Source organism: Tenrec ecaudatus, chromosome 17 (genome assembly GCF_050624435.1).
Source record: "Tenrec ecaudatus isolate mTenEca1 chromosome 17, mTenEca1.hap1, whole genome shotgun sequence".
Lineage (NCBI taxonomy): Eukaryota > Metazoa > Chordata > Mammalia > Afrosoricida > Tenrecidae > Tenrec > Tenrec ecaudatus.
Window position 1 is genome coordinate 65,274,716 of NC_134546.1, and position 26,493 is coordinate 65,301,208.

Here is a 26,493-nt window from a genome sequence, read left to right on the forward strand (position 1 = left end):
GGAGCGCGGCGACCCCGGCTGGCTCGGCCGCGCGCCCCCGCCCTCCAGCGCGCCCCCGCCGCGGCCCGCGCTGCGGTCTCGCGAGCGGTCTCGCGAGCGCTCCCGCTTCGGCGCCGGACGCCGGCTTCCAGCCCCGCCGCGCCCTGGCCGGCTGCCGCGGGAAGGGTCGTGTGCGGCCGCGGCAGGTGAGGGCTGGGAGGCTGTGGGAGGCGGGGGACGTGTGGGGGTGTGGGGTGTGCGCCGCGCTTGCGGCGCTCTTTGTGAGTGTGGCCCCAGCGGGCTGCTCCGTGTGACGGTGCACGTGACCGCGCGCGCGCGCGTGTGTCCGTGCGTGTGTGTGTGTGTGTGTGTGTCCGTACGCACGCGCGCCCCCGTGGCCGAGCCCGTGCGGGGCGGTGTGCCTTGTGCCCCGCCTTTGTGTGGCTGTCCCCACGGGGCCGGCTGGAGGGGGTGTTGGGGTCGCCTGGGGGGTAGGGGCGGGGAGCGGGGTGCCCCGGCATATTCCCGTAAACTCATGCTGGCACTGACTGCCTCAGCCAGGAACTTGTTTCTTTCTCTGAGTGAACTTGTAAAAAACGGAGCTGTGGCCGTTTTGTTTTGTTTTTTAGATTTGACCTCAGCCTGCGGGTGACAGTTGTCTTTGTCATTGCCTCTGGGGGTCAGGTGGTGAAGCTTGTGAATGGGGCAGGTGGGAGAGTAGCAAGGCGAGCCCACCCGTTGTTCTGGGGAGCGAGCAGTTCTTCACCCACAAGGGGTAGCCCCGCTCCTGCTGCCTCAAACATTCCAGAGAAGCTGGAGTAACTTAATAACTGTCCAAATCTCCAAAAGCTTTTATACCAAGTCAGAGTGCAAGGCGAGATGTCTCAGCAGAGATAATGCCTTGGCAGCTTTTTCCTCCAGGAGGTTTAGAAAATACTGGAGTAGGTTCCAGAAGAAAAGAAGGAAAAACCTTACCTGAAGAAATTTAAAGGAGCACAGGGTGGAAGCACTGGCCAAACCCTCTGGGGCCGGTTCTACTGTGCCCTGTAACAGTAGATGTGAATTTGAATGGGTTCAATTTTGGAAATGATCTTTCAAAAAGTTAACTTTGTGCTGGAGTTATTAAATATTGCTGTTTCAACAGTGGTATTGGCATATAATTCACATATCATACCATGTCCTTGTTACTTGCCATCAAGTTCATTCCAACTCCTAACACCCCATTTTACAAAACTGAATACTGCCCGGTTCTTTGCATCCTTACAAAGTCGATGTTAAACACAGTAGCTGTTTAGTTGCATGAAAAAGCCAACTGCACCACCTAGAGACTCCTGGGTCCTTTTTTTTGTATTGTTGATATTAATAACCACAGGCTGCCCATATGTAGATCAACTTTGGATTGAGAGAAAAGATTGGAAGCCTCTGACTACATAAGCTAGTTATGTGACTTCTTAAACATGTGTGTAGGCAGTTTTCTTGCTTGGAAACTCGAAAGTTCTGTTGAAACCCTGGGGGACAAGTACATGTAATCCTTTGTGCACCCTCATGTAGGGCAGTTTTATTGTCAGGCCCACAAGAGTCTCCTAGGCAGCCCCTCCTCAGACAACCTCCTCTCTTTGGTCTGTTCTCACCACCAGGACCACATGCTGTTGCTTTCAGTGAAGAATTGAATTGTGAGAGATCAACTCAATGTGAGCTCAGGCTGCAAGTTCTGGTTTGCTCCTGGTCAGTTTACTCACAATCTCAGTTAGCCGTCCCGTCTTTGCCAGACACAGAGGCACTTGTTGTGATTTGGGAAAGGGTTAAGGACCCTACCGCATAATGCCAGAGAAAGATGCGGCTTTTCTACTTCCGTAAAGAGTGACAGTCTCAGACACCTACAGGGACAGTCCTACCTACCCTGCCCTGGAGGGTCACTGTGAGTTAGCATGGACTCCGTGGCAGTGGGTTTGGGCTTCAGTAGCACAGTGGTCCAAGCATTGTGCTGCTAACCGAAAGGTCGGTGCGACCCAATGTGTCGGCATCGCCAGGGGGGATGCAGTTTTTTCACATGCCCACATGGTCAGCCAGTTTGAGAAACTAAGACTTAGTGGATGGAAGAGAGCTGAGAGAACAGACTTCCTTTTTCATACCCTACACAGCTGTTTTCCCTTTTCACCAGTGAGCTTCTTGTCTTTTTAATTTTTCCTTGGAAATGGCAGTTGGTCAGATGTAACATGTGGTATCTATTTCACCTTTCAAGTACTGCCAGACCAGCACAAGTGTTCATATCACTTGTCTCTCCAACAATTCAGTCACAGTTGGCTTGGATCACTCCATCCTGCGGGGCTGGTTATAAAGTGGTCCACTGCCGAGATTGTTTGGAATAGGCCTGAGGAGTGGTGTGGTAAGGAACGGCGCTCTACTGACTGCTCTGGGGAGGTGTGCGCCTGTGTGTGATGTGTGCATGCATGCTTGTATAGTTGTTTGGTGCATAAATTGCAATGGGTTCTAAAATTGTGTGTGATTTTTTTATCCTGAATGTGGAGAAGTTAGAAGCAAACTTTCTGCCTTTAATTAGCCAAGATGTTTTGTAAATTTTTAAAGTAAATTTTCTTTGCAAAAAAATGTTTTTCACATTACCCCCTATAGAATAACTCTATCTAATAATAAATACGTGTAAAATGCCTACTATTTTAAGTCTGTCCAGGTAAAAAGTAGTCCAGAATTAAACAATCTGCTCTAGTTGTTTTTCAATAAGGGCTGTTACCAGCTTAGAGACTAAGGTTCAGGTGGCTTGGAGTTTTGAACATGTTTAATATTTGTTCAGGTGAAATGGGCATGCAGAGAATTTTCTTTCCTTATTTCTGTCTGAATAATCACCATGTTTGAGTACAGTGATTTTCAGGGTGGAGCTGGCTGATGATTTTTGTGGGACTTCAAAGCAACTTATGATTTTAAGAAGCTCTTCCAAAGTATCACCTTAAACTTCAAAGAAGAGACCATCATTACAATGTCCTGCTTGTAAAGCAAATATAGTATTGGAATGTCTAGGCTCACTGTCTCCCTGCGGTTCTGTTTAGTGGTCAGAGGTCATAGAGAGGCTGCTTAGGACCCTGTGTTCCCAGAGGGAGGAGAAGGAAGAATTCCTTTGGGTTTGTAATCGTTTACTCATTGCCAGTCCAGAGAACTGCCTCCAAGACAACACAGAAGTTATCCAGACCTGCCCCGGGGCCAGTGCAAAGCAAGTACAGCCCAACCTCAAACAACACAAGTTTGATTAGTGTGGGCCCAGATTTTCACCCCTGCTGCTGTTGGGGTGAGCTCAGTCTTGTGAGTATCCGCCTAAAAAGCCGTGTGATGCTAATCAGCTCCACATGAACAGCTCTTACTCAGCTACTCCAAACAGGAGCTCACTGCCATAGCAGCAGGGGAACCAAAAAACCAAACTCACCGCCATCCAGTCGATTCCAACTCATAGCAGCTGCCCTGGGGGTTTCCGAGACAGTAACTCTTTACAGGAGCAGCTAGTGGTTTCCAACTGTTGACCTTGCAGGTAGCAGCGAAACGTGTACACGCTATCCCACCAGGGCTCCTAGCAAGGGGAAAGTCCAGTGTAAGTTGTCCCTCTTAGTTCAAGCCAATATTGTTCTAGGGTCGACGATAAATTATACTCAGATTTTTGAGTGCTCCAGCGGTTGGTGTCCCCTAACCCTTGAGTTGTTCAAGAGTCAACTGTATTTGACTCCTTCCATACCCAAAATGTTCAGATTCCTCTTCCAACAGAGCGCAGATGGGCAAAGATGGGCAACCTTTAAACTGAAGATGTCCAACCCAGGCAAAGCTCATACCATTACCTGGCTTAGAAGGGACACTAGGACTGCTTCCTGCAATCTCCCCAGGGCATAGTCGCTTAATCAATAAATCATGCTTGCTGTATCCCAGGTGCTGTTACAGGCTTTGGGGAGCAGTGAGCAGGTTATACTAGCCCCAAGAGAATCAGTGGTTTATCCAAGGTCCCAGAGCTATGTCATTGAAGCTCCAGAGGTCACTAATGGCACCACAAAGACCAAACGTTTCCCTCCGGGCCAAGGGGCCCTTTCGTTATTAGGTGTAGTGCCCGCAGTCTAGTCTGGTATCTTGTCAGAGGTCTCTCCAAGGATCTTGTGTAACTTCCACTTCATCAGTGTGAACTGCCGGTTTTGCTTCTTTGTGCATTGAGAACTACTTGTGAGGTTATTCCGGGAGAGCAAGGATTGCAAAGCACCGGGAGGTTAACAAGGAAGCAAGTTTATGTCAAGACCTTTCCCTAGAGGGACTATTTCCCATAATTACCCCAGAGGGGAGCTAATTTATTAAAATGAGTTTTTAAAATAATCTCAAAAGACAGGTGAGGGTGCTACAGTTCTGAATCACGTTGGGAAGTCTACAGCCATCCCACCCTGATTGTACCCGATCTCTTCTGAATCATGTAGGGCAGGATGGGGTGGTGGTGGGGTGTCAGGGAAAGGCTGTGTGTGCCTGGTCCTAGCTCTGCCAAAGCCACTTGGTCTCCGGTAAGTCACATTTTCTAAGCCATTTTACTCTGCTAGAGGAACTAACCCACGGTCACCAAGTTGATTCTAACTCACAGCGTCTCTGTAGTTTCTGAGGCGGTAAATCTTTATAGGAGCAGACAGCCTCCTCTTTCTCCCAAGGAGCAGCAGGTGGGATTTGAACCATGGACCTTTCAGTTAATCAATGTTCACCCAACAGTGCCAACAGGGCTCCATGGAAGAACTACAGAGAACGGAATAAGGGTTTTCAAGGAGTCTGTGGTTCACACCCACTGACTACTCAGCAGAGAAGTAGGAGGTCGTCTGCTCGGAGTTAGTCTCAGAAACCCCAGGTAGGGCCTCTGAATGGACAGCCCGATGGCAGCCCTGCCAGCCCCGAGGTGCCTGGATCCCACCCAGTGGTTCTCTGCAGTGTTAAGTGTATACTGATAAGGCAAAACCATTTCCTCCATGTTGCTCACTGCCCTTCCGGGTATCGTTGACCGGATGCGGCACTTTGTACTCAGGAGCTACTGACATGAAACCTCTTTTGTTTTATTTCAGGGTTAACTTCCACTTCAGCTAATCATGGGAGAGATTAAAGTCTCTCCTGATTATAACTGGTTCAGAAGTACAGTTCCCCTCAAAAAGGTACGTCCGTTGGGTTTCATGGCAGCTCTTGTTTTTTGTGTGTGGTTGCTGTGTTCGACTTTAGTAGCATTTGAGTGAAGTCGTTGCTCAGGACCAGACCTTTGGGGCAGAGTGGGCAGCGCACCTCTGCCCTCTCCAGTAAAGCTTCGCCACTGGTGTGACGAGTCCCTGCTGGCTTGTATATGTGCTGCCCTGCGTGGGTTAGCGGGAGGTTGGCAGCAACCGCAATTAGGTGGTGAGTACAGCCACCTTCTGTCACAATGCATAGATTCAAGGTTGGCAGTGGTGACGTTTGTAGAGCCTCCATGTGCTCACCCTGCCACAGTCATCTTCCAGAAGCTGTATTTGCCTGGGCTGTCCCCAAACCCTTGGAATTGACTATTGACTCCAAGCCCCCATTTACTCCCAAATGTTATCGGTTGCACTACACAGAGGCTGTTTGGTGAGCTCGCCTATGCCTACAGAAATATTCTGATCTTAATAATCACCCCCAAAAAAGAAAGACTCTCCACCAGACGGATTGAGGCAGTGGTTACAACACTAGCTCAACATTACCGTTGTTAGGACGGCATAGGACCGGCAGTGCTTTGCTCTGTTGTGCACAGGGTGACTACGCCAGCACACCCAACAACAACATGATTTTAAGATCCTCTCTGCCTCTGCTATGATCATTTTGTCAGGATAGACTAGCTGTGGAAATAACACCAAAGTTGGCATTAATAACAAAATTAGTTTCCGTCTTGACAAGTCCAGAGAGCAACCCCAAACACCTGGCATCTCACTGAATTCTCAGAATAGTTTAGCAAGGTTTGTAGTGGTAAGATCCTGTCACAGGAAAAATGGCGGGCATGTGTAATGATGAATTAATGGATTTAATTGATTGTTTTTTCTGCCTGCCTCTCAGTGCTATTTGAAACACTATTAACTACTTGGACTACTTGTCAGTGCAAATGCTCTTGTGGAGCCTAATTTTTTTAAAATTTTATCTTTATTTTTTTTTACACTTAGTATTATTTATTTAATTTTAAAAATAATTTTATTGGGGGCTTGTCCAACGCTTATCACAATCCATACATACATTCATTGTGTCAAGCACCTATATACATTTATTGCCATCATCATTCTCAAAACATTTTCTTTCTGCCTGAGCCCTTGGTATCAGCTCCTCTTTTTTTTCCCTTCCTCCTCCCCTCCCTCCCAAACCCTCGATAAATTATAGATTATTATTTTCTAGACTCTACTTTTCTTTTTTTTTAAAAACAATTTATTGGGGCTCATACAATTCTTATCACAGTTCATAATATACATACATCAATTGTATAAAGCACATCTGTACAGTCTTTGCCCTAATCATTTTTTCTCCTCTTTTCTTTTTTTACATTTTATTAGGGACTCATACAACTCTTATCACCATCCATACATATACATACATCAATTGTATAAAGCACATCCATACATTCCCTGCCCCAATCATTCTCAAGGCATTTGCTCTCCACTTAAGCCCCTTGCATCAGGTCCTCTTTTTTTCCCCCTCCCTCCCCTTTCCCCCCTCCCTCATGTGCCCTTGGTAATTTATACATCGTTATTTTGTCAAATCTTTCCCTATCCGGAGTCTCCCTTCGCCCCTTCTCTGCTGTCCCTCTCCCAGGGAAGAGGTCACATGTGGATCCTTGTAATCAGTTCCCCCTTTCCAACCCACTCACCCTCCACTCTCCCAGCATCATCCCTCACACCCTTGGTCCTGAAGGTATCATCCACCCTGGATTCCCTGTACCAGCCCTCATATGTACCAGTGTACAGCCTCTGTCCTATCCAGGCCTGCAAGGTAGAATTCGGATCATGGTAGTTGGGGGGAGGAAGCATCCAGGATCTGGGGGAAAGCTGTGTTCTTCATCGGTACTACCTCACACCCTAATTAACCCATCTCCTCTCCTAAACCCCTCTATGAGGGGATCTCCATTGGCCGACACTTGGGCCTTGGGTCTCCACTCTGCACTTCCCCCTTCATTTAATATGGTATATATATACATATATACATATATACATATACACATATACACATATATACACATACATACACACACTTATATCTTTTTTTTTTTTTTGCATGATGCCTTATACCTGGTCCCTTGGCACCTCGTGTTCGCACTGGCCGGTGTGCTTCTTCCATGTGGGCTTATTTGCTTCTGAGCTAGATGGCCGCTTGTTCACCTTCAAGCCTTTAAGACCCCAGACACTATCTCTTTTGATAGCCAGGCACCATCAGCTTTCTTCACCACATTTGCTTATGCACCCATTTGTCTTCAGCGATCCTATCATGGAGGTGTGCAGTCAATGATATGATTTTTTGTTCTTTGATGCCTGGTAACTGATCCCTTTGGGACCCCTCGATCACACAAGCTGGTGTGTTCTTCCATGTGGACTTTGTTGCTTCTGAGCTAGATGGCCGGACTCTACTTTTCATATATAAAAAAATCCAAGGCCCCATAGAGCGTGGATTCAACACTTTTAACCTGGTGTCAAAGCAAGCCCCACTGGGCCTGTTTACCAAAGGCCCTTTTTTCTTGACCACTGACTCTGCTATGATTCCACCCCCTGAGGCCACTGGATCAATCTAGTGGGGTTGTAAAAGCACACACTACCCTTCATCCTGGATTATTGCTTATACTACAAACGTTTTTAATTGTTTGGGAGTTGCTGAATAAATTCTTTTTTTTTTCCTGTAAAGGGGGCAGTAGGCCCAATAAATTTGAGAATATATGTTCTGCCCTCTTCCATTTCCGTTAGAAACTCGTGTGAATGCCTCCTCCTGGACTCACTCCCTCAGCAAGTGAATCACAGGACCCCAGATAAAACAAGCTGTCTCAAGATTCTTAGGAAGCAATTGATGAGTGTATTGTCAGTCATAATAAGTTTGTTTGAAAATCTGTGGTGGTGGTTAGTTGCCATGGAATCAGTTCTAACACATGGCGACCCCAGTACAACAGAGCAAACTGCTACCCCATCCTGCAACGTGCTCCCATTGTTGCAGCCACTGTGTCAGTTCATCTCATCGAAGGGGCTCCTCTTTTTCACTCCCCCCTTGATTCAGCAAGCATGAAATCCTTCTCCAAGAACATGATAACATGTCCAAAGTACATGAGATTTGTGGTACTAGATTCTAAAATGTCAAACAGATAAACAACCTGTGTCTTCTAAGGAAGTGTTGACAAAAGAGCCATCTGTGGGGCTGAGAACCTTGAAGAGGAAAAACATTAGTTAAGGCTGTGATGGCAGAGTGGTTAACCCTTGGGCTGCTAACCACAAGGTCAGCAGTTCACAACCACCAGCCACTGGCAGAAAGATGAGGCTTTCCACTCCCGTAAAGAGTGAGTCTCCGAAACCAACTGGGGCAGTGGACTGCCCTGCCTGACAGGTTTGCTAGACGTTGGAATCTATTAGATGACACTGAGTTTGAGGGCTTAGTTGTGGTTTAGTCTATTTAGAGCATACCACTTTTGTTACTTTTCTCCCAAATTGGGATGTCGAAAACATTTCCTAGAACATTTCAAGGATCTATCACATCTCGGATCATATTGTAAAAGTAATTGCAAGAATAAAAGGTATTAAAACCACCCAGAGCCTACCATCAGAGCAGAGAGAAACCTGGGAAAATGAAAGTGTGGGTAGCAACACACACACACATACAAACACACAAGAACCTGAGTGTGAGATGATGTTGTCACCATGGCTGCTCTGGCAGGGGATTGCTAGTCTTCTCTGGACTTGGCCTTGGCCCTGGCCCTGGCCCATTTGCCTATTCCCAACGATGCCATTGACCTGAAGAGTTTATAGAACTGCCAGCTGGGGTCTCTCAGAAGAAAAGAACCTGGAGACCTTGGCTTTTGTAAACATAAAAATCAGATAAATATTGATTTGCATTGGCAAATGTTTAGGTGGTTAATGTACTTTCTCAAATACTACCAAAAGGCAGCCAAAGAAAACAACCATGATATCATCATGTAGTGAATACTGCTAATAGCTAGCACTTATTGAACATTTAGTATCGGGCCCAGACTCTGTTCATCTTTTCCTCCTTTTGGAAAGAACCACTAAATCAGAACAGTTCTGAGGACCTTACCCGCACCTTTCCCCCAACACCAGTTTCTCCCTGTGTCTACCCTCCCCGACCCCCAATCCCCACTTCCTCCCCGGAATGGTCGGAGGCACCCTCCTGGCACAGTTACACCTATACCTACCTCCTTCCTCCTCTGTAGCAGAAGACTCCCTCTGAGAGCCTTGGTCAAGATCAAGTTCCAGAAGCTTCTCTGAGCTTGCACCGTCTGAGCTTGCCTCGAGCCTTGCTGCCCTCACCGTCATGGTTTATCCTTTGCTACACAGTTGGCATAATGGTTATGCATTGGTCTGCTAACTGCAAGGTCAGCAGTTTGAAACCACCAGCCGCTCCTCAGGAGAAAGATGGGACTTTCTACTCCCGTAGTTACAGTCTCAGAAACCCACAGGGGCCGTTCTAGACTGTCCTATAGGGTCACTTTGAGTCGGCATCGACTTGATAGCCACGAGACTGTGCTGATTCTGGCCCTTGCTGTGGGCCCCAGTAGAGAATGATTGTAGGTTACAGTATACACACACACACACACACACACACACACACACACACACACACACACAGAGCCAAAAGTATACAGAAAAAATAAGATGCCATATATGAAGTTTACTGTTTGATGGCAGTCAAAATAGACTTCATTTCATTATTATGGATGGAAAGGAGAGTTAGAAACCCTTAGAAAAGGCAACTCTTTGGAATAGTGATTCTATAAAATAGAGGAGAACTGGCCTATCAGTTTTCCAAGGCAGCAAATCCATAAGGAAGCAGACTGCCATGTCTTTCTCCCCCAGAGCTACCGGTGAATCAAACCACTGACCTTTTTTGTTTTGTTTTTTTAAGTCATGTTATTGGGGGCTCTTACAGCGCGTATAACATTCCATGCATCAGTTGTCTCAAGCATATTTGTACAAACCGCTGGCCTTTTGGTTCGCCGGTGAGCTCTTTAACCATGTTTGGAGCTTCGTAGAGGCCATGAAGCAGTTCATGATAGGTGAGCATTAAGGAAAGAAAGGGAGAACAAAAGCATTTAGAGACATGCTAATTGAGTACCTGTGTTCAAGCCCTCAATACCCAGGGTACCTTGTAACAAAGAAGATAGCAATATGAAAATGTCCATGAGATTATAATGTAAATTAATAGTATAATAACTAAATGTGTGAGGTTTTCATTTTTTCTCTATAATTTCCCTCCAGATTATCGTAGACGATGATGACAGTAAGATATGGTCACTCTATGATGCAGGCCCCAGAAGTATCAGGTGTCCTCTCATCTTCCTGCCCCCCGTGAGTGGAACGGCAGATGTGTTTTTCCGGCAGATCCTGGCTTTGACTGGCTGGGGTTACCGGGTGATCGCTGTAAGTATGCCAGGCCCCACATTAAGATGCAGCTCCATAGTATGTGGTGGGGTTGCTGTGGGTGTGTTATGTGGAGAAGCTCTTCTGTACCTGAGCAACTATGGCCTTTATTGAGGTGAGATATCGTTTCCTATTTTGAAATACGAAACAAAACCTCTTAAATATGCATTTGATTAGGTTTTTGTTTTGTTTCAGTGAAGGTTGACACAGCAGTTGAAATTCCCATTCAGCAGTTTCCGCACCATTGTTCAGTGACACTGGTTCTGTTCGGTCCATTCTGAATGAACCTTGTGAAGGAGGGTGGTTCATAGAAACAGACACACAAAAGGGCAAACCTTGACTGGCCGACTCTGTGTCCAGCTTCTCTGCATTACTGCCTGTATTTCCCTTCATAACTTTGGAGGGGCGGCCCTCCAGAGACTAGGAAGTCAGGATCCAGGTCAGTTTAGTGAGGCCAAGGGCCCCCCCGTGGTGGTGAGAAGAGCTGAACGTTGTCTCAGACTGAGGTGTATTTCCACTCTCCCATGATGGCACCCCTGCTTCTGGGGGAGCTGATCACAGCACAACAGACAGTGGAGGAGCTTCAGACTCACATGAAAGCTACCTTTACTGTAAATCTAGCATCCTTGAGACGAGGTTTGTTAATTAGCATATCCTTAGCATTTGGTAAAGAAGGTTTTTGCTTCTAATGATTTATTTTATAGCTGAGTTTTGTCTAAATCCAGCTTTCCACTGATCATCCTTGAGTCTCCTCTAGGAAAACGACATGGGTGGAAGGGCACGGTTGTTTGTGACTGGCGTGCCTGGCCTGCATAAACAATCAAGGTTGGTCTCCCAACTGCCAAGGGAGGAAAGAGAGCAAACTCTTTAGAGTGCTTTTTTCCCTGGACTGCAGGATGTTAAAATGTGGATGGCATTCCGGATGGGAATTATGCTACTAGGCATTTTACTTCCTATCTAAAGGACAAGGCATGTGGGTCAGATCTCTGGGCTTTCGGAAGGTGACCAGCAATTCTGCTGCCTTTGCTACCACCTAGAGCCACCACCACAAACCCAGGTCCTCTCTCCCCTGATAGCCCTTTCCGTGTATGAGAACCCAGTTCTCCCAACACCTGCTGCCTTCCCCTTGGGTCTTTTCTTCTCGGCAAATGTCTCCAGCATCGTTATCCATTCCTCCTGGGATGTACTTGAGTCAGCAGCATCTTCCTTCCTTGTGCTAGCTTTTCAGACGTCCTCTTCCAGGACAGCAAGGTCCCCCAGGAGAGCAGGCTAGTCCCTGCCCTGTTCTAGCCCTCTGTAGCCCGTGAGCCTTGACAGCGCCCTTTCTGGTGGCCACTGGGATCAGGGAGCCCGAGCAGCCCCCCAGCATCTGCCTTCCACACTTGAAAGCAATGGATCGACTGCTGGCGTGTTTATCCCTCAAGCCAGCAGGTCACGAGGATTTATTAGCTGGCTGTTTTTTCTTTGCCATTAAGCTCCTTGTGGTAGGTGTGTCCAATTTTATTAGCTTGATCGTGAATCAAGGAAAGGCCAACGGTGCCTTGAAAATGGCTTTGTCCTTAACAATTGATGAGAAGAATTAACCTCATAAAAATGCTATGAGTTATTTAGATAATTGTTAATATATAAGTTAAAATGAATGAGTTTTTTTCATGAAAATTTTTATTGAGATCATTATAGATTTACATGCAGCTATAAGGACGAAATACAGAGAACCCCCTGGTATACCCTTTCCATTTTCCCTGTGCTTAGTACTTTGCTGAATTACAGTGGTTTAGGGAGCCCTATGGCATAGTGCTTACAAGTTGGTCTGCAATCTTCAAGGTCTGTAGATCCTCACACTTCCTTAGGAGAAAGGTGGGATTTTCTACTCCTGTCTTGGAAAGAGTTGCAATCTTGGAAAACCACAGGTGGCAGTTCTGTGCTGCCCTGTAGAATTGCTATGAGTTGGCATCGACTCGATGGCAGTGGATCGTTTGTTTATTTTAGTTTGATAGTGGTTTAAGCATTTCAGTGAAGGAGCCCTGGTGGCACAGTGGTTAAAGAATTAGATTGTTAATGGAAAGGTTGGCAGTTTGAACCGACCAGCACTCCACAGGAGAAAGATGTGGCAGTCTGGTCCCATAATATTGACAGCTTTGTTGGCTTGAAGATAAACAAGTGGCCATCTAGCTGAGAAGCAACAAAGCCCACATGGAGTGATCACGAGGTGTCGAAGGGATCAGATAGCAGGCATCAAAGAACAAAACATCATATCATTGAGAGTGAGAGGGAGTACAGAGCGGCGAACCAAAGCCAATCTATAGGCAACTGGACATCTCCTTACAGAAGGGTCGTGAGGAGGAGACGAGCCAGCCAGGGCGTAGTGTAGCAATGATGAAACATACAACTTTCCTCTAGCTCTTTAATGCTCCCCCCCCCCCCACTATCACGATCCCAGTTCTACCTTACAAATCTGACTAGACCAGAGGATGTACACTGGTACAGATAGGAACTGGAAACACAGGGAATTCAAGACAGATGAACCCCTCAGGACCAGTGGTGATACTGGGAGACTGTAGGGAAGGTGGGGTAGAAAGGGGGAACCGATCACAAGAATCTACATGTAACCCCCTCCCTGGGGGATGGACAACAGAAAAGTGGGTGAAGGGAAATGTCGGACTGACAAAATAATAATTATAAACTATCAAGGGTTCATGAGGTCTGGGGGCAGGGAGGGAGGGGAAAATGAGCTGATACCAGGGGCTCAAGTAGAAAGCAAATGTTTTGAGAATGATGATGGCAATGAATGTACAAAGGTGCTTACACACCAGATGTATGTATGGATTGTGATCAGAGTTGTACGAGCCCCCAATAAAGTGATTAAAAAAAAAAAGATTGAGAGCCTTTGTCCTATAGGGTTGCTCTGAGTCTGAATGGACTTGGCAGCAATACTATTACTATTATTATTTTGGCTTTGTAGTACAGTGAAACCTGTGAGAGTCAATACTTAAGCATTGAAGGGCTTGCCTTGTTTATCTGGGTCTTGTCAGTTTTCCGCCATTGACTGAGTACAGACTTACTGCTTCTCGTCTCTCAGTACAAAATATTTGCGTTTTCCCTCTCTGATAGGTTTCTGCCTTACGATACCAACTTTCTCAGGTACAATATAACAACCCAGGAGACTAACTCTGGACTAATCCATCAGTGCAGAGTGCTTCAGCTCTGTGTGCCTGTGTGTGTGTGTGTGTTAAGTTCTATGCAGTCTTATACCTATATCAAGCACAAGTATTTTAAAATTAAAGACTCCATAAAAATATCAGCCCTTTTAGGTTGCCATCTGACTCATATTCTCAAATTTCCTCATCCTTTCCCAGAAAGATTGAAAAAATGCAATCATAATATTGAAGTACTCACAGTACAGGGCCTGGGTGGCACCGTATCTATCTCTTGTGGCTTCCCTGTTAGCATGAGGCAGAGGTCAGAAATGCTTGCCCCTCCATCCTTCTTGATGTATTCTGACACCTTCCATTTTCTTCCCACTCTGCTTTTCCGCTGGGTTTGCTCATTTGTTACAGTAGCCACAGAGAACTCACCAGCTTATTAGGGTAGTTAACAAGTTACCAAAAGCCAGGAGCAGTAAACAGTAAAGATACAGTCATTGTCCACAGCAACACCTCTCCTCAGCCAGAAATCAGTTCTCTCTCTGGTCCTCAGCCTCTCAGCTACATGGTTTCGTGACCTCTGCTTCTGTGAGCCACGAAGCCCACCCACTGCTCTGCCTCACAGGCACAGTACTGCCCTGCATAGCTGGCTCCTTGCCATAGCTCCTTGTGCGTCTGGTCTTGAATTCCACCACTCAAAGATCTTGAATGTCTTGTTCCACCCTTGAATGTGGTCCTGGGATTCACCCTGTTTCCGAGGAGATGGCTCATCCTTATAGCCAGGGGAATGAAAACTGAACCTAACCAACTGGTGCACCCAATGGCTGGATTACACAAACATAGATAGAAGAACCATATTAAGAAATTTCACTAGCACGGCACCATATTGCACCAAATCCCAAAATTAGCTCTGCATTTTCATGGTGATATTTATTCTAGCAATCTGTCAAGACAAAATGGATCGAAATGCGTAGAATAAGCCTGTTTTATATTGAAGGTGGGGTCTTTGTTGATAAGCCTGCATCTCTCAGAGATGGATACTGGTCGGTATTTTTCTTATCATCGCCCAGGTTGGTAGGTTGCTTCGGCCAGGTACCATGTTTTGTTTCTGTCACCAATAAAGGTGTAAAAATCAGACAGAATGACAGCATCAGTTAAAAGATGTGGACCAACCGTACTTCCTAAAGGGACGCTACTACTGAACAGATAAGGAGGTCTCCTTGAAGCACTTCTCCCAGTTCGCCTGAGCATAGTTTAGAAATTGGGCTGAAGGGAGTACTTGAATTTTGCTTTAGCTTGCACCTCTAACTGTCTCAGCTGTTTGGAAAGACAATGGAGCTGAGTTGAAGTTGCCTTTCATATAGTATCACCACAGCATGCTTACTTGGCTTTTTGTTTTGTTTTAATTGGTCTGTTATGTAAAATGAGTGGTGACATTTAGGAGAAGGTGAGGGCTTATTTTCATATATTTTGAAAATGGGCAGAGCTTGAACAAATGAGAAATGCTGCTACACGAGTCCTAAGTTCTTCAGCTATGTGTGAGTTGCATCGCATCTGTACTGTTTTCAAAAGAGCCAACAGATTGTGGTTATTATTCCAGCTACAGTACCCAGTTTATTGGGACCATCTTGAATTCTGTGATGGATTCAGAAAACTTTTGGACCATCTACAATTAGATAAAGTGAGTACCCTGAAACTTTTTATTCATTGTTTACGGCATTTACGAATAGTTTACTAATTAATTTACTAGATGTTTGCTGTTATATTAATGCAGCACTTACATTGTAAAGCCTAATGCTTCCTTTTTCCATCACAGCTTTATTGAAATATAATTCATTTGCAATATACCCTTTTTAAAGCATACACGTCAGTGGATTTTTGGTATGTTCACAGGACATCTTTGTCATCTCAGAAAGAAACCGGTATCCACTAGCTGTCTGTCATTCCCTTTTGTCCCATGTCCACTAGTCAGCCACGGGTCTCCACTTTTGTTTCTATAGATTTTCCTGTTCTTGACATTTCCTCTAAGTCTAATCATACATCCAATTTATCTTAAATCACGTGGGCCTCTGTGACCCACTTGCCCTATTTACTGTAATGTGTTCAAGGTTCAGCTCTGTGGTAGCCTTTATCAGGACTTCACGGAGCCCTGGTGGCTGAGTCGTTACACAGTGGGCAACCGGATGGAAATTGAGCCTTTCCCAGCCACCAGTCATTCTGTGGGGAAGATTGTAAGGAATGGCTCCACTCTCAGAGTAGAACCAACACAAATGGCAGCGAGTTTGGCTGCTTTTTCTTTGGCATGGCAATAGCACATTTTGTTTGTTTACTCTTGAGTAACCTTTGTTTCTACTTTTTGGTTATTAATAATGCTGCCGTGAAAATCCATGTGCAGCTGTTTGTGTGAACATGTTTTCATTTCTCTTGAGTGTGTATGTTGGAGCATAATTAGGGTCATATTTTTCTTAAATAATTTTTTCTTTTAAAATTGCTGGGTGATATTTTTCTTAAGTAAGTTGTTTCTTTTGTTTTGTGCTTTACTTCTGTGATTTGGATAGACTGCTGCATGCTTTCAGATAAAGGACTTACGCATTTCTCACTGCTGTGGAAGGAGCCCTAGTTTCCCAGCGGCTGAGCACTCGGCGGCTAACTGAGAGGCCTCAGTTCCTGTGGATGTTTCAGTCTGTTGACTATTGACGATGTCTGTTTTGTGGTTGATGACAATTTTTAAACATTTTTTAATGCCAACATTCCAGATAGATCAAAGTTTCAGGTCTCGCTGTTTGTTTATGATCAGGTTCATATTTTTGGGGCTTCCTTGGGAGGCTTTTTGGCCCAGAAGTTTGCGGAGCACACTCACAAGTCTCCCAGAGTGCACTCGCTCATCCTCTGCAATGCCTTCAGTGACACCTCCATCTTTAACCAGACGTGGACTGCAAACAGGTAAGGAAGAAAACCACCGGCTAAAATATTGAGTATATTTTTCAGTTAAATTTGGAAAATGTCGACTTTTGAAGTAGTTACTTGTTGGGCTGCAAGGTCATCAGTTAGAAACCACCAGGCACTCGGCAAGGGAAAGACAGGGATTTCTACTCCCATAAAGAATCGCAGTCTTCGAAACTCATAGGGCCAGTTCTGCCCTGCCCTAGTCACTGAGTTGGCATTGAGGGGGGAGAGGAGGGGAGCAGGGCACCTCAGTGGCAGAGTTTTTGACTTCCATGTGGGAGACCCAGGTTTGAGTTCCAGCCAGGATCCCGCACGTGTGGCCAGCATTCATCTGCATGTTGCCGTGGTGCTGCCTAGGTTTCAGCAGAGCTTCCAGACAAAGACCAGCTAGGAAGACAGCCCTGGTGGTCGACTTTCAATAGTCAGCCAGGGCACCCTGTGGTCCATCATGGGAAGGTGCCGGGCCAGGCGCTGCTTCCTTCTGCTGTGCTGGTGTAGTGAAGGAGCTGGTGTCTAATGGACGCAATGAGTGCTCACAGCAGGGAGGAGAGAGGCTGTTTCTGCCCTCTGGAGCAGCGCTGGCTTTCACAGTGGGAGCAGTCTCCTTAGTGTGGGTGTGTGTGATACTTTCAATTACACGATTTCTATTACTCTAAATTATTTTTCAGTCTTGCTCAATACACAAGAGATTTGTGCAGCTCTCTTCAGTGCACAAATCACTGAGATTGTGTTCCGTTTGCTCCACTCACAGTTATTGTTGACTCACAATTACAAGAGCCATTTGGTTTTTCTCATTTTTTTCACCCTGCTCTACCGTAAGCGTCTTCGTACAAATGAGTGTTTTCTTCTGTTCCTGGGTGATTTCTGTGAGAGACTCCCCAAATGGGAAGCCTGGCGTGTTCAGCAGTGTTGCCCTTCCAGCACCTCATCCGCCTGCTCTTCAAATGGAATGCTTTGTGGTGCAGTCAGTGAGCTCCCTGTTTCCTCAGATTCCCACCTTAGAGCTTATTGCTTCCATTAGTTGCATAGGTAGCTAGTGATACCTTAAAGATGGTTTAATGTGCATTTACTTCACTGATAGCCAGGCTGAAAAAAGCCCAGTCGGAACCCCCGGGCCAGTGGGGAGACAACCATAAAGGTCAGCAGACAGCCCTGGAACTATCTGTGATTTTTCACAGTTTTTGCTAGTTGTTATTATTCTTTTAAAAAATTGTTATTCTTTTACATATATACCTTTTCTCTTTATTAATTTTTCTCCTTTTATTTAATTTTTATTTTCTTTGTGTATTGTCTACGTTATTGTTGGTTTTCCCTACCTATATAAGATACACATGGGAAGAAAGCCCGAGGAGAAAGCAATGGGACCGAAGGTTCTGGAGGGACTTAGGGGGAGGAAGAGGTGGGGGAAGGGAGTGGTGAGCAAGCAACACCATAGATGGGAACAACTAGGGAATTAAAATCACCAATGAGGAGGACGTAGAGATCCTGGAGGTGCTGGAGCAACAGCAATCTAGCTGAGAAGAATCACTAAGAGGCAGAAGAAGGGCCAGCGTGATAGTGGGGCAGGAGAAAGATAAAAGGAAACAGAGGAAAGGTCTAGGAAGCAGAGCTATGGGTAGAGGTATAAATATAGGTGTGCACTTATATAAATATATTAATTCATAAAAATAGAGGTATTAGCCTATGCACATATATTTATATGGCAGTACACTGAGGGAGTGGATGGACTTTGGGCCTCTGATCAAGCCCTCCCTCAGTGCAAGAACACTTTGTTCAAACAGCCTGGCATTCCGTGATGCTCATTCTCCCAGCACGATCACGGAAGACAAATGGGAGCATAAGCAAATGTGCTGATGAAAGCTGATGGTGCTCGGCTATCAAAAGCTGTAGTGTCTGGGGTCTTAAAGGTTTGAAGTTAAACAAGCAGCCATCTAGCAGAGAAGCAGCAGGCCCACATGGAAGAAGCACACCAGCCTGTTTGATCACGAGGTGTTGATGAGATCAGGTAACAGGCATCAGAAGACCACAAACAAACAAACAAAAAAACATATTGTTGAGAACGAGGGGCGTTAGAGCAGAGATCCCAAACCCATCTGTAGACAATTGGGACGTCCCTTCACAGAAGGGTCGCAAGGAAGGGAGGAGTCAACCAGGGTGCAGTATAGCACTGATGAAACACAATATTCCTCTGGTTCTGTGAGGCTTTCTTTCCCCCCCATGATCATGACCCCAGTCCTGCCTTTCACCGTAGGCTAGGCTGGAGCATGTACAACACAACACACGGAATCCAGGTCAGATAGCACCCCCCAACCCCCACCAGGAACAGAACAGAAACGGAAGTAGTGATACCAGGAGGGTAGGAGGAAGGTGGGGAGAGGGGAGGGGATGAAACCGAGGAGGAAGGGAGACAGTGGTCAGTGTAAGATAAGAAAACAATAATAATTTATAATTTATCAAGGGGTCACAGAGGGGCAGGGGAGAAGGAGGGTAAAATGAGGAGCTGATAGAAAGTAAATGTTTAGAAAATAATGATGACAACATATGTACAAATATGCTTTATACAATTGATATATAGATTGTTATAAGAGCTGTAAGAGCCCCCAATAAAATGATCTTTAAAAATTAAATAACAGATTTGTTCATAAAATAAATTTAACAAATAAAGTCCACTGAGTAAGTATATTGTGGGGATTGGTTTGATTTTTAAACCGCGTTATAGTGAGCATTGCTTTCCTGGTCTCCACAGGACACTTTAGACAGCGCACTGCTATCTTAGAGTGCTTCCTGATGTTACATCAGCTACAAATGCATTCAGTCCAAATGAGCGAATTGATCTTTCTGGTGATAGTTTTGTTGATGTTTTGATAGTCAGAATATTCAGCCTGCCCCCTCCCCTCTGTGTATCAGCAACTCCCTGTCCAATCTCCTGAGTGCTTTCTGTGTGTCACACACTGAAGACAGAGCTTCAGGCAAAGCCATGGTCTTTCCCTCCCAGAATCTGACTTAGGCAGCATGGCCTTTAGTAGACGAGAGAGAGAGAGAGAGAGAGAGAGAGAGAGAGAGAGAGAGAGAGAGAGAGAGAGAGAGAGAGAGAGAGAGAGAGAGAGAGAGAGAGAGAGGAGAGAGAGGGAGAGAGGGAGAGAGGGAGAGAGGGAGAGAGAGGGAGAGAGAGGGAGAGAGAGGGAGAGAGAGGGAGAGAGAGGGAGAGAGAGGGAGAGAGAGGGAGAGAGAGGGAGAGAGAGGGAGAGAGAGGGAGAGAGAGGGAGAGAGAGGGAGAGAGAGGGAGAGAGAGGGAGAGAGAGGGAGAGAGAGAGAGAGAGAGAGAGACGGAGAGAGAGACGGAGAGAGGGAGAGAGAGGGAGAGAGGGAGAGAGGGAGAGAGAGAGAGAGAGAGAGAGAGAGAGAGAGAGAGAGAGAGAGAGAGAGAGAACACATGCGTATGTACTTAAAAAGTTACCTGAGAGGTCATGAACTAGCCCTTACCAAAGAGGTGTAATTTCCAACAAGACTTTTCTCCACTAAGAATACATGTCAAAAAGCATGCTACAGCTTAAAAAAATGATCTTTGTTATTGTGGAGAATATACACAGTAGGCTGTGTGCCAATTCAGCGGATTCTGCATGTGCAATAGTCAGTGATGTTGATGATGCTCTTCAAGTTGTACAACCATTTTCATCTCCTTTTCCAAATTGTTCTTCCCTGTAAGTTCACTGCCTCTTGAGTTTCTCATTTGTTCTTTCAAGTTGCTGTTGTCAATTGGATCCCAGATAGCGAATTCTTTGAAAGGGCACACTGCTCAGAACCCTCCTCACTAGTTCAGAGCTTGGCTGCACGGGTGTTGATGTACGTCCACAAGCCACCCCGGGAAGAAGGGTGTGGCAGCCACTCTGGAAATAAAATCACAGCCGTGGAACCCTGGCAGGCAGCTCTGCTGGGTCCAATAGGCTCCTCTCCACGAGTAGGAATTGGCTCAGTGGAGATTCAGATAAATTGTTCACAGCATTTGAAAAGAATAGAAAAATATCAGTTATCTATAGAAGGAGATATCCATGTAGATCAAATGGCCTTTGTTTTTGCTCCATTGAATCTGATACTAGCAAACTTCAGGAGATAAACTCTCATTTTATTATTGTGAAGTCTCTTGAAATATTACATTAAACAAATGGTGATGTAATTTCAGATTTGTCTTGGGGGGGGGGGAGGCAACAACAATTCAAAACGGCAACTGAGGAGGCTGGGAGTGGGTGCCCAGGTCGACGCATGCAGTGGAGTCCCTGGGGAGCTGGTGTGTGTTCTCTGCGCTCCTTCCCAGCAGCAGCAGCACATCAAAGAGGGGGGCCAGGGAAAGGAGAGTTACACCGGCATCCACTGCATGCGTGTCTCAAGACCTCACGTAGAAAAGGGGCCTGGCAGAGGAAGGGCTGTCTCCTAAGTGCTCAGTTTTCCTGAGGAAACCGATTCCCCACTGGGAATAAGGCAAATTTCAAATGGAAAATCTTGGAATCATCAGACAGTCTGTCTTGGTAAAGGTGTTTTGAAATACTGGTAAGAATTATTACAAATTCTCAAGTAACAGTGTGATCATATGACATCAAAGTTCTCCTTTAGGAATTCAAAAAAATGGCCTAAAAACTCGATGTTGGTGGTCAGCCTCCAGCGTGCCTCGGTCCCAAGTGGCCCTGCCTGCAGCGACAGTCAGACACAACCCTGCTCCATCTCCAGAGCGAGATTTCTGGCAGTTAAGGCAATTGAATTACATTTTAAAATAAATCAGTCATGAGGCTCTTTCAAAGAAGAGACGTGGTCTTCTCATTCCGAGACCCCAAGAACCTAGCTAAAGCGAGGCTTCAGCGTTACACCTGTACTGGCCTCCAGAGGTGAACGACCTATCTTTGTTTTACAGCTTTTGGCTGATGCCAGCATTCATGCTGAAAAAAATAGTCCTCGGAAACTTTTCATCGGGCCCAGTAGACCCTATGATGGCTGATGCCATTGACTTCATGGTGGACAGGGTAAGGATCATGGCCCGGGGTGGACCCCTCATGTGGACAGTATGCCCTTGAGCTTGGTTCCTGAGTGACTATTCACTTGGTGTACATTAGAAGTGTTTGGAAGGCCGTAATACATCAGACACCAGGACCTGGCTACCGCAGTGCTTCCCCAACCAGCTGTCCATCAGAATTGTGTGAGGGAGCTTGTACAAGTGCAGCTTCGATGGCTTCAACGTCCAGACTGTCGGAACTAGCACTCCTGGGCAGGGGCTCTGCAAGTCTATTTCCCTCCACCCCTCACCCCTAGGCCCAGGCGGGTCTGTGATCCAGACCTGTAGGCCAGTGTTAAAGAACAACTGGGCTAGGTGGTTTGTGAGGTACCTCCCAGCACTCAGATCTTTTGGATGCTTGTCTTTTACCTTTGAGCTGCAGGAATTGGCTTGCTCTCCACAGGCTCCTGGTGGAAACCGGCAATCCAGGTTGAGGGCTATGAAGTTAAGGATCCGTTTGTGGAACCTTACCCAGGAGCCCTGAATGGGGAAAATGCTACCTCCTGAGGAAGTCAGGTCATGGTCGCTCACTGTGTCCCCATATCTGGCCTCTGAGACCCCACCACACAGGTCGCATCCCCTTCTAGAAGTACAGCTAGTGTCTGTGGACTTAAGATAAAACATGAAAAAACAAAGTGAGTTTTAAAACTTCACCTGTGTTTCTTTCTGTAGCTGGAAAGTTTGGGTCAGAGTGAACTGGCTTCAAGATTGACCCTGAATTGTCAGAATTCTTACGTGGAACCTCATAAAATTCGGGATATCCCTGTAACCATTATGGATGTAAGTCTCTCTTTTCATTAAAATAGATCCTGTGCCTTTTAAAACGTGTGTGTCAATGTTGTCCTTGTGATGATTTTATCATTTTCAATATGCCTCTTCCAATGGCTTATCTTAGTTTTCCCCCATTCCCTCCTGCTGTCTCATTTATGGGGGAGCCTAGATTTTCTGGGCAGGAAATAAAATAAATGTAAACAAAGTGGTGATCCTTCCCCACCCTGGAGTACTTAAGGCAGAATACTTCCCTCTAGCTAGTGCACATCTGGGCAGCCAGCTGTAGGTGCCACCTGGAGGCAGAGACTGGAGAATCCCAGTCTACTCATTAGCCCCCAAAGAATGCTTTTTAAGTGTAGCATTTTCCTTTTCTTTTAAAATCTTATTTTGTTGTTGAGAATTTCTGATAGCTTTGTGAAAACACTTGTCTCTGTGTGACCCCTAACTGCATGGACACTGGCAATGTCCCGAAGCTCATGATGCTGCTAGCAATGCTGCCCATGAGCAGCATGCGGGAGAAGAAGACTCACGCGAGCAGACCTGGCTGTTTCAGCCTGTGTCCCCCATCCAAGTACTAACCAGACCCGACACTGCTTAGCCTCTGATATCAGATGAGATCAGGGTGTATGGCCATAGACTCACCCTGTGTTCCTTTCAAAGGTGTTTGACCAGAGTGCACTTTCAACCGAAGCTAAAGAAGAAATGTACAAACTCTATCCCAATGCACGGAGAGCTCACCTTAAAACGGGAGGAAATTTCCCCTACCTGTGCCGAAGTGCAGAGGTGAACCTTTATGTACAGGTAAGTCCAAGCTCCACAGCAGAAAGGACAACTTGAAACAGAACACACTTGAAAAAATAAAATGATGGTAGAATACCACCACACCCACTTGGAGACAATACCGAATCTCTGGAGCTGTAAATCTTGAATGAGAGCAGGCAGCCTCATCTTTCTGCTGAAGAGCACCTGGTGGGTTTGAACTGCTGACCTTACTAATGGGTAACCCACTATGTCCCAAGGCTCTTTAGGGTAGATTAAGGAAACACTAATTCTCTGGGACGGAGGTATTAACATGAGAAAGTAGTTTACATGTGTGATTCACACATGGTGGCTCTGTGGTTACCATCCTGTCTCTAGGAACAGTGGGCCCACAGCCACACATTGAGGTGGCCATTTGGTAAAAAAATGGCCTTGCCCCTGGACACAATGACGTTAATCAAAGGTGGAGACCTAACTCAGGTGGGGCTGGTTTGAGTGCCATGAAGCTGCTCCTTGACCTAATATTAATGTATTAAAAAAAAACCACAAACACCTCAAACCATGCCTCCCCGTCATCTACCCAAGTCAGTATTGGAAATAGCAGTGAGACGTGTTTGCTTTGGCATGCTTCAAGAATTGTCACGAACCCTTAGAAATAGTCATGCCCTTTGGTGCACTGGAAATGTATCTTACAGAAAGGATCTTAACAGAAAAACGTGGTGCCCAGAGGGTCTAGTCAGGGTGGCAGGAGCTAGAAGGGAGCCCGACTTAGCACAGTGGTAAAGGGGGCATGTGTCCATTTTGGGGTTTGGGGAAAGTAGGTGTCCTGGGTGATAGAGATGCTGAACTGCTGACAGCTACCCCAGGGGTGTGTTGGAAGAAAGATGGCCACCTGGAAAGCCCTACGGCACGCAGTTCACTCTGTCCACTGGGCTTGCCCCCAGGCAGAGCCACCCCACCGCAGCCAGCAGTGAAGGGGGTTGTAGGAACCTGGAGAGGGGTGAGGAGCAACAATCTCAAATTGTGATTTTTTTAAGAATTCTTTGACTTTCGTGTTTTCTCCCTGTTCTGTAATTAATATATATTACTCTATAGCGGTGGTTCTGAACCTTCCCAATGCTCCTTCCTAGTTGTAATTTTCTCCTGTTATGAATTGGGTGACCCCTGTGAAAGGATCGTTTGAGCACCAAAGGGGTTGCGACCCACAGGTTGAGAACCGCTTGCTCTGTAGTTTTAGAAGTCAAAGCATTCATGTACCAAGGTGGGCTTTCTTGTCTGCCATTCAGTCGACCTTGTGCTCAGCGCGTATACAGCCACTTAAAAGCATGGCTCTGCTTTTTGTAGATACATTTGCTCCAGTTCCATGGAACCAAATACGCGGCCATTGACCCGTCCATGGTCAGTGCCGAAGAACTTGAGGTGCAGAAGGGCAACCTGAGCGCCAGTCAGGAGGAGCAATAGGTGCAGCTGCCCTGCTGGAATGGCGCCAGTGCAGCGTGTCCTCAAGTGGAGCAGCAGTGATGGCCACACCCCAGCCCACCTCTGTCTGTCAGGTTCGCCAGCCATCACCGCAGTGTGGACGCCGGGGCGGTTGTCATTTTTGTGAAGGGAGGTAGTTCTTCTAAGCCAGCGCAGTGGCTCCCTCTTCAGTGTTTTTTAGCCTTTGAATGTACCTTTGAACTACTCCCACTGGACGGATTGTGACATTTTTGCTACCAAGACTCGTTACCACTGTGTTCTCCAGTGAATGTCAGCTTCTGCCTTCTGAGCTTTCCTGGGGGGCTTTCTTTTTCTGTATGTTTTCTGCTGTGGAGGCTGCACGTCTAGACTATGTGTTCTCATGCTGTCTACCCCACTGTCTGCTCTCCTGAAAATCAACTATTTTTCCTCTCCAGTTAAGTAAATGGCTTTGGGTTTCAGCTGTTGTTTGTCCAGGCCATCACAGTCATTTTTTAAAATAAAAATTCAATTTCATGGCATGTCTTTTGTGGTTATTGTAGCCTCCTGGCTAGGCTGCACTGACACCCCACCCAGGCTGTCAAATTAAAAATAATATATAACATCAGAAATGGCTTTATTTTAAAGCAATTTCTGATGCTATATAACTTCAACTGTTGACTATTTCTAACACCATTTAAAAAATCATTTTATTGGGGCTCTTACAGCTCTTATAACATTCCATACATCAATTTTATCAAGCATATTTGTACATGGGTTGCCATCGTCATTTCCAAAACATTTTCTCCTTGAGCCCTTGGTATCAGATCCTCTTTTTCCCCTCCCTCCTCCAACCTTCTACCTTCATGAATCCTTGATCAATCGTATATTGTTATTAGTTTGTGTCTTACACTGTCCATGGTCTCCCTTCACCCACATTTCTGCTATTTATCCCCTTTGGTGGGGAGGGGCTATGTAGCCAACCTTGTGATGAGTTCCCCCTTCCCCTCCCCAACCATCCCCCGACCATCATGATGTCGCTTCTCCTCAGGGGTTTATCTGTCCTGATTCCATGTGTTGAGAGCTCTTATGTGTACCAATGTGTCTTCTCTGGTCTGGCCAGGTTCGTAAGGTAGAACTGGGTCATGGTAGTGGAGGAGGAAGCAATCAGGAACTGGAGGAATGATGTGTTTCGTCAGTGCTATACTGCACCTTGGTTGAATCATCTCTTCCTTGTAACCCTTCTGTGGGAGGCTATCCAGTTGTCTACAGATGGGCTTTAGGTCTTCATTCCAACCCCCTATGTTCACATCAATATAGTTGTTTGTTTTGGATCTTTTGATACCTGATACCTGATCTCGGCAACACCTCATGATCACACAGGCTGGTGTGCTTCTTCCATGTGGGCTTATTTGCTTCCCTGTTGGATGGTGCTTGTTTAACTTCAAGCCTTTAAGACCCCAGACGCTATATCTCTTGATAGCAGGGAACCATCCACTCTCTTCACCACATTTGCTTATGCACCCATTTTGTCTTCAGTGATCATGTCTGGAAGATGACTATCAAAGAGTGCCAGGTTATCAGAACAAAGTGTTCTTGTGTTAAGGGAGGCCTTGAGTAGAGGCCCAAAGTTCATCTGCTATCTTAATACTTAACATATAAATGTTTATACATTGTCCTCTGTCCCTTTCATTATAAATGAGCATACTTACATATATACATGCCTACATGCCTATAGCTATACCTCTATAAATAGCTTTTGCCTCCTATTTTTTTCCTGTATTTCCTT

General features: G+C 45.9%; 1 protein-coding gene across 2 annotated transcripts; it reads left to right on the plus strand.

The window, feature by feature from the left end:
* On the plus strand, positions 1–25,241 carry SPG21 (SPG21 abhydrolase domain containing, maspardin). 2 transcript variants are annotated; one of them, XM_075535504.1, is made up of 9 exons: positions 3–185; positions 5,058–5,144; positions 10,446–10,607; positions 15,351–15,431; positions 16,548–16,693; positions 21,600–21,708; positions 22,410–22,517; positions 23,169–23,309; positions 24,612–25,241. In XM_075535504.1, exons 2-9 carry the CDS (start codon positions 5,082–5,084, stop codon positions 24,726–24,728), a joined length of 927 nt encoding a protein of 308 aa, XP_075391619.1. In that variant the 5' UTR covers positions 3–185; positions 5,058–5,081; the 3' UTR covers positions 24,729–25,241. The 2 variants fall into 2 exon arrangements, with proteins under 2 accessions (XP_075391620.1, XP_075391619.1); XM_075535505.1 differs by lacking the exon at positions 10,446–10,607 and having other exon boundaries at positions 1–185.
* Positions 25,242–26,493: the final 1,252 nt, after the last annotated feature.

Coding starts and splice junctions, on each gene's coding strand:
- SPG21 (XM_075535504.1), top strand. CDS start 5,082: ATGGGAGAGATTAAAGTCTCTCCTGATTATAACTGGTTCAGAAGTACA. Junction 15,432..16,547: donor ACCATCTACAATTAGATAAA/GTGAGTACCCTG, acceptor GTTTATGATCAG/GTTCATATTTTTGGGGCTTC. Junction 21,709..22,409: donor TTGACTTCATGGTGGACAGG/GTAAGGATCATG, acceptor TTCTTTCTGTAG/CTGGAAAGTTTGGGTCAGAG.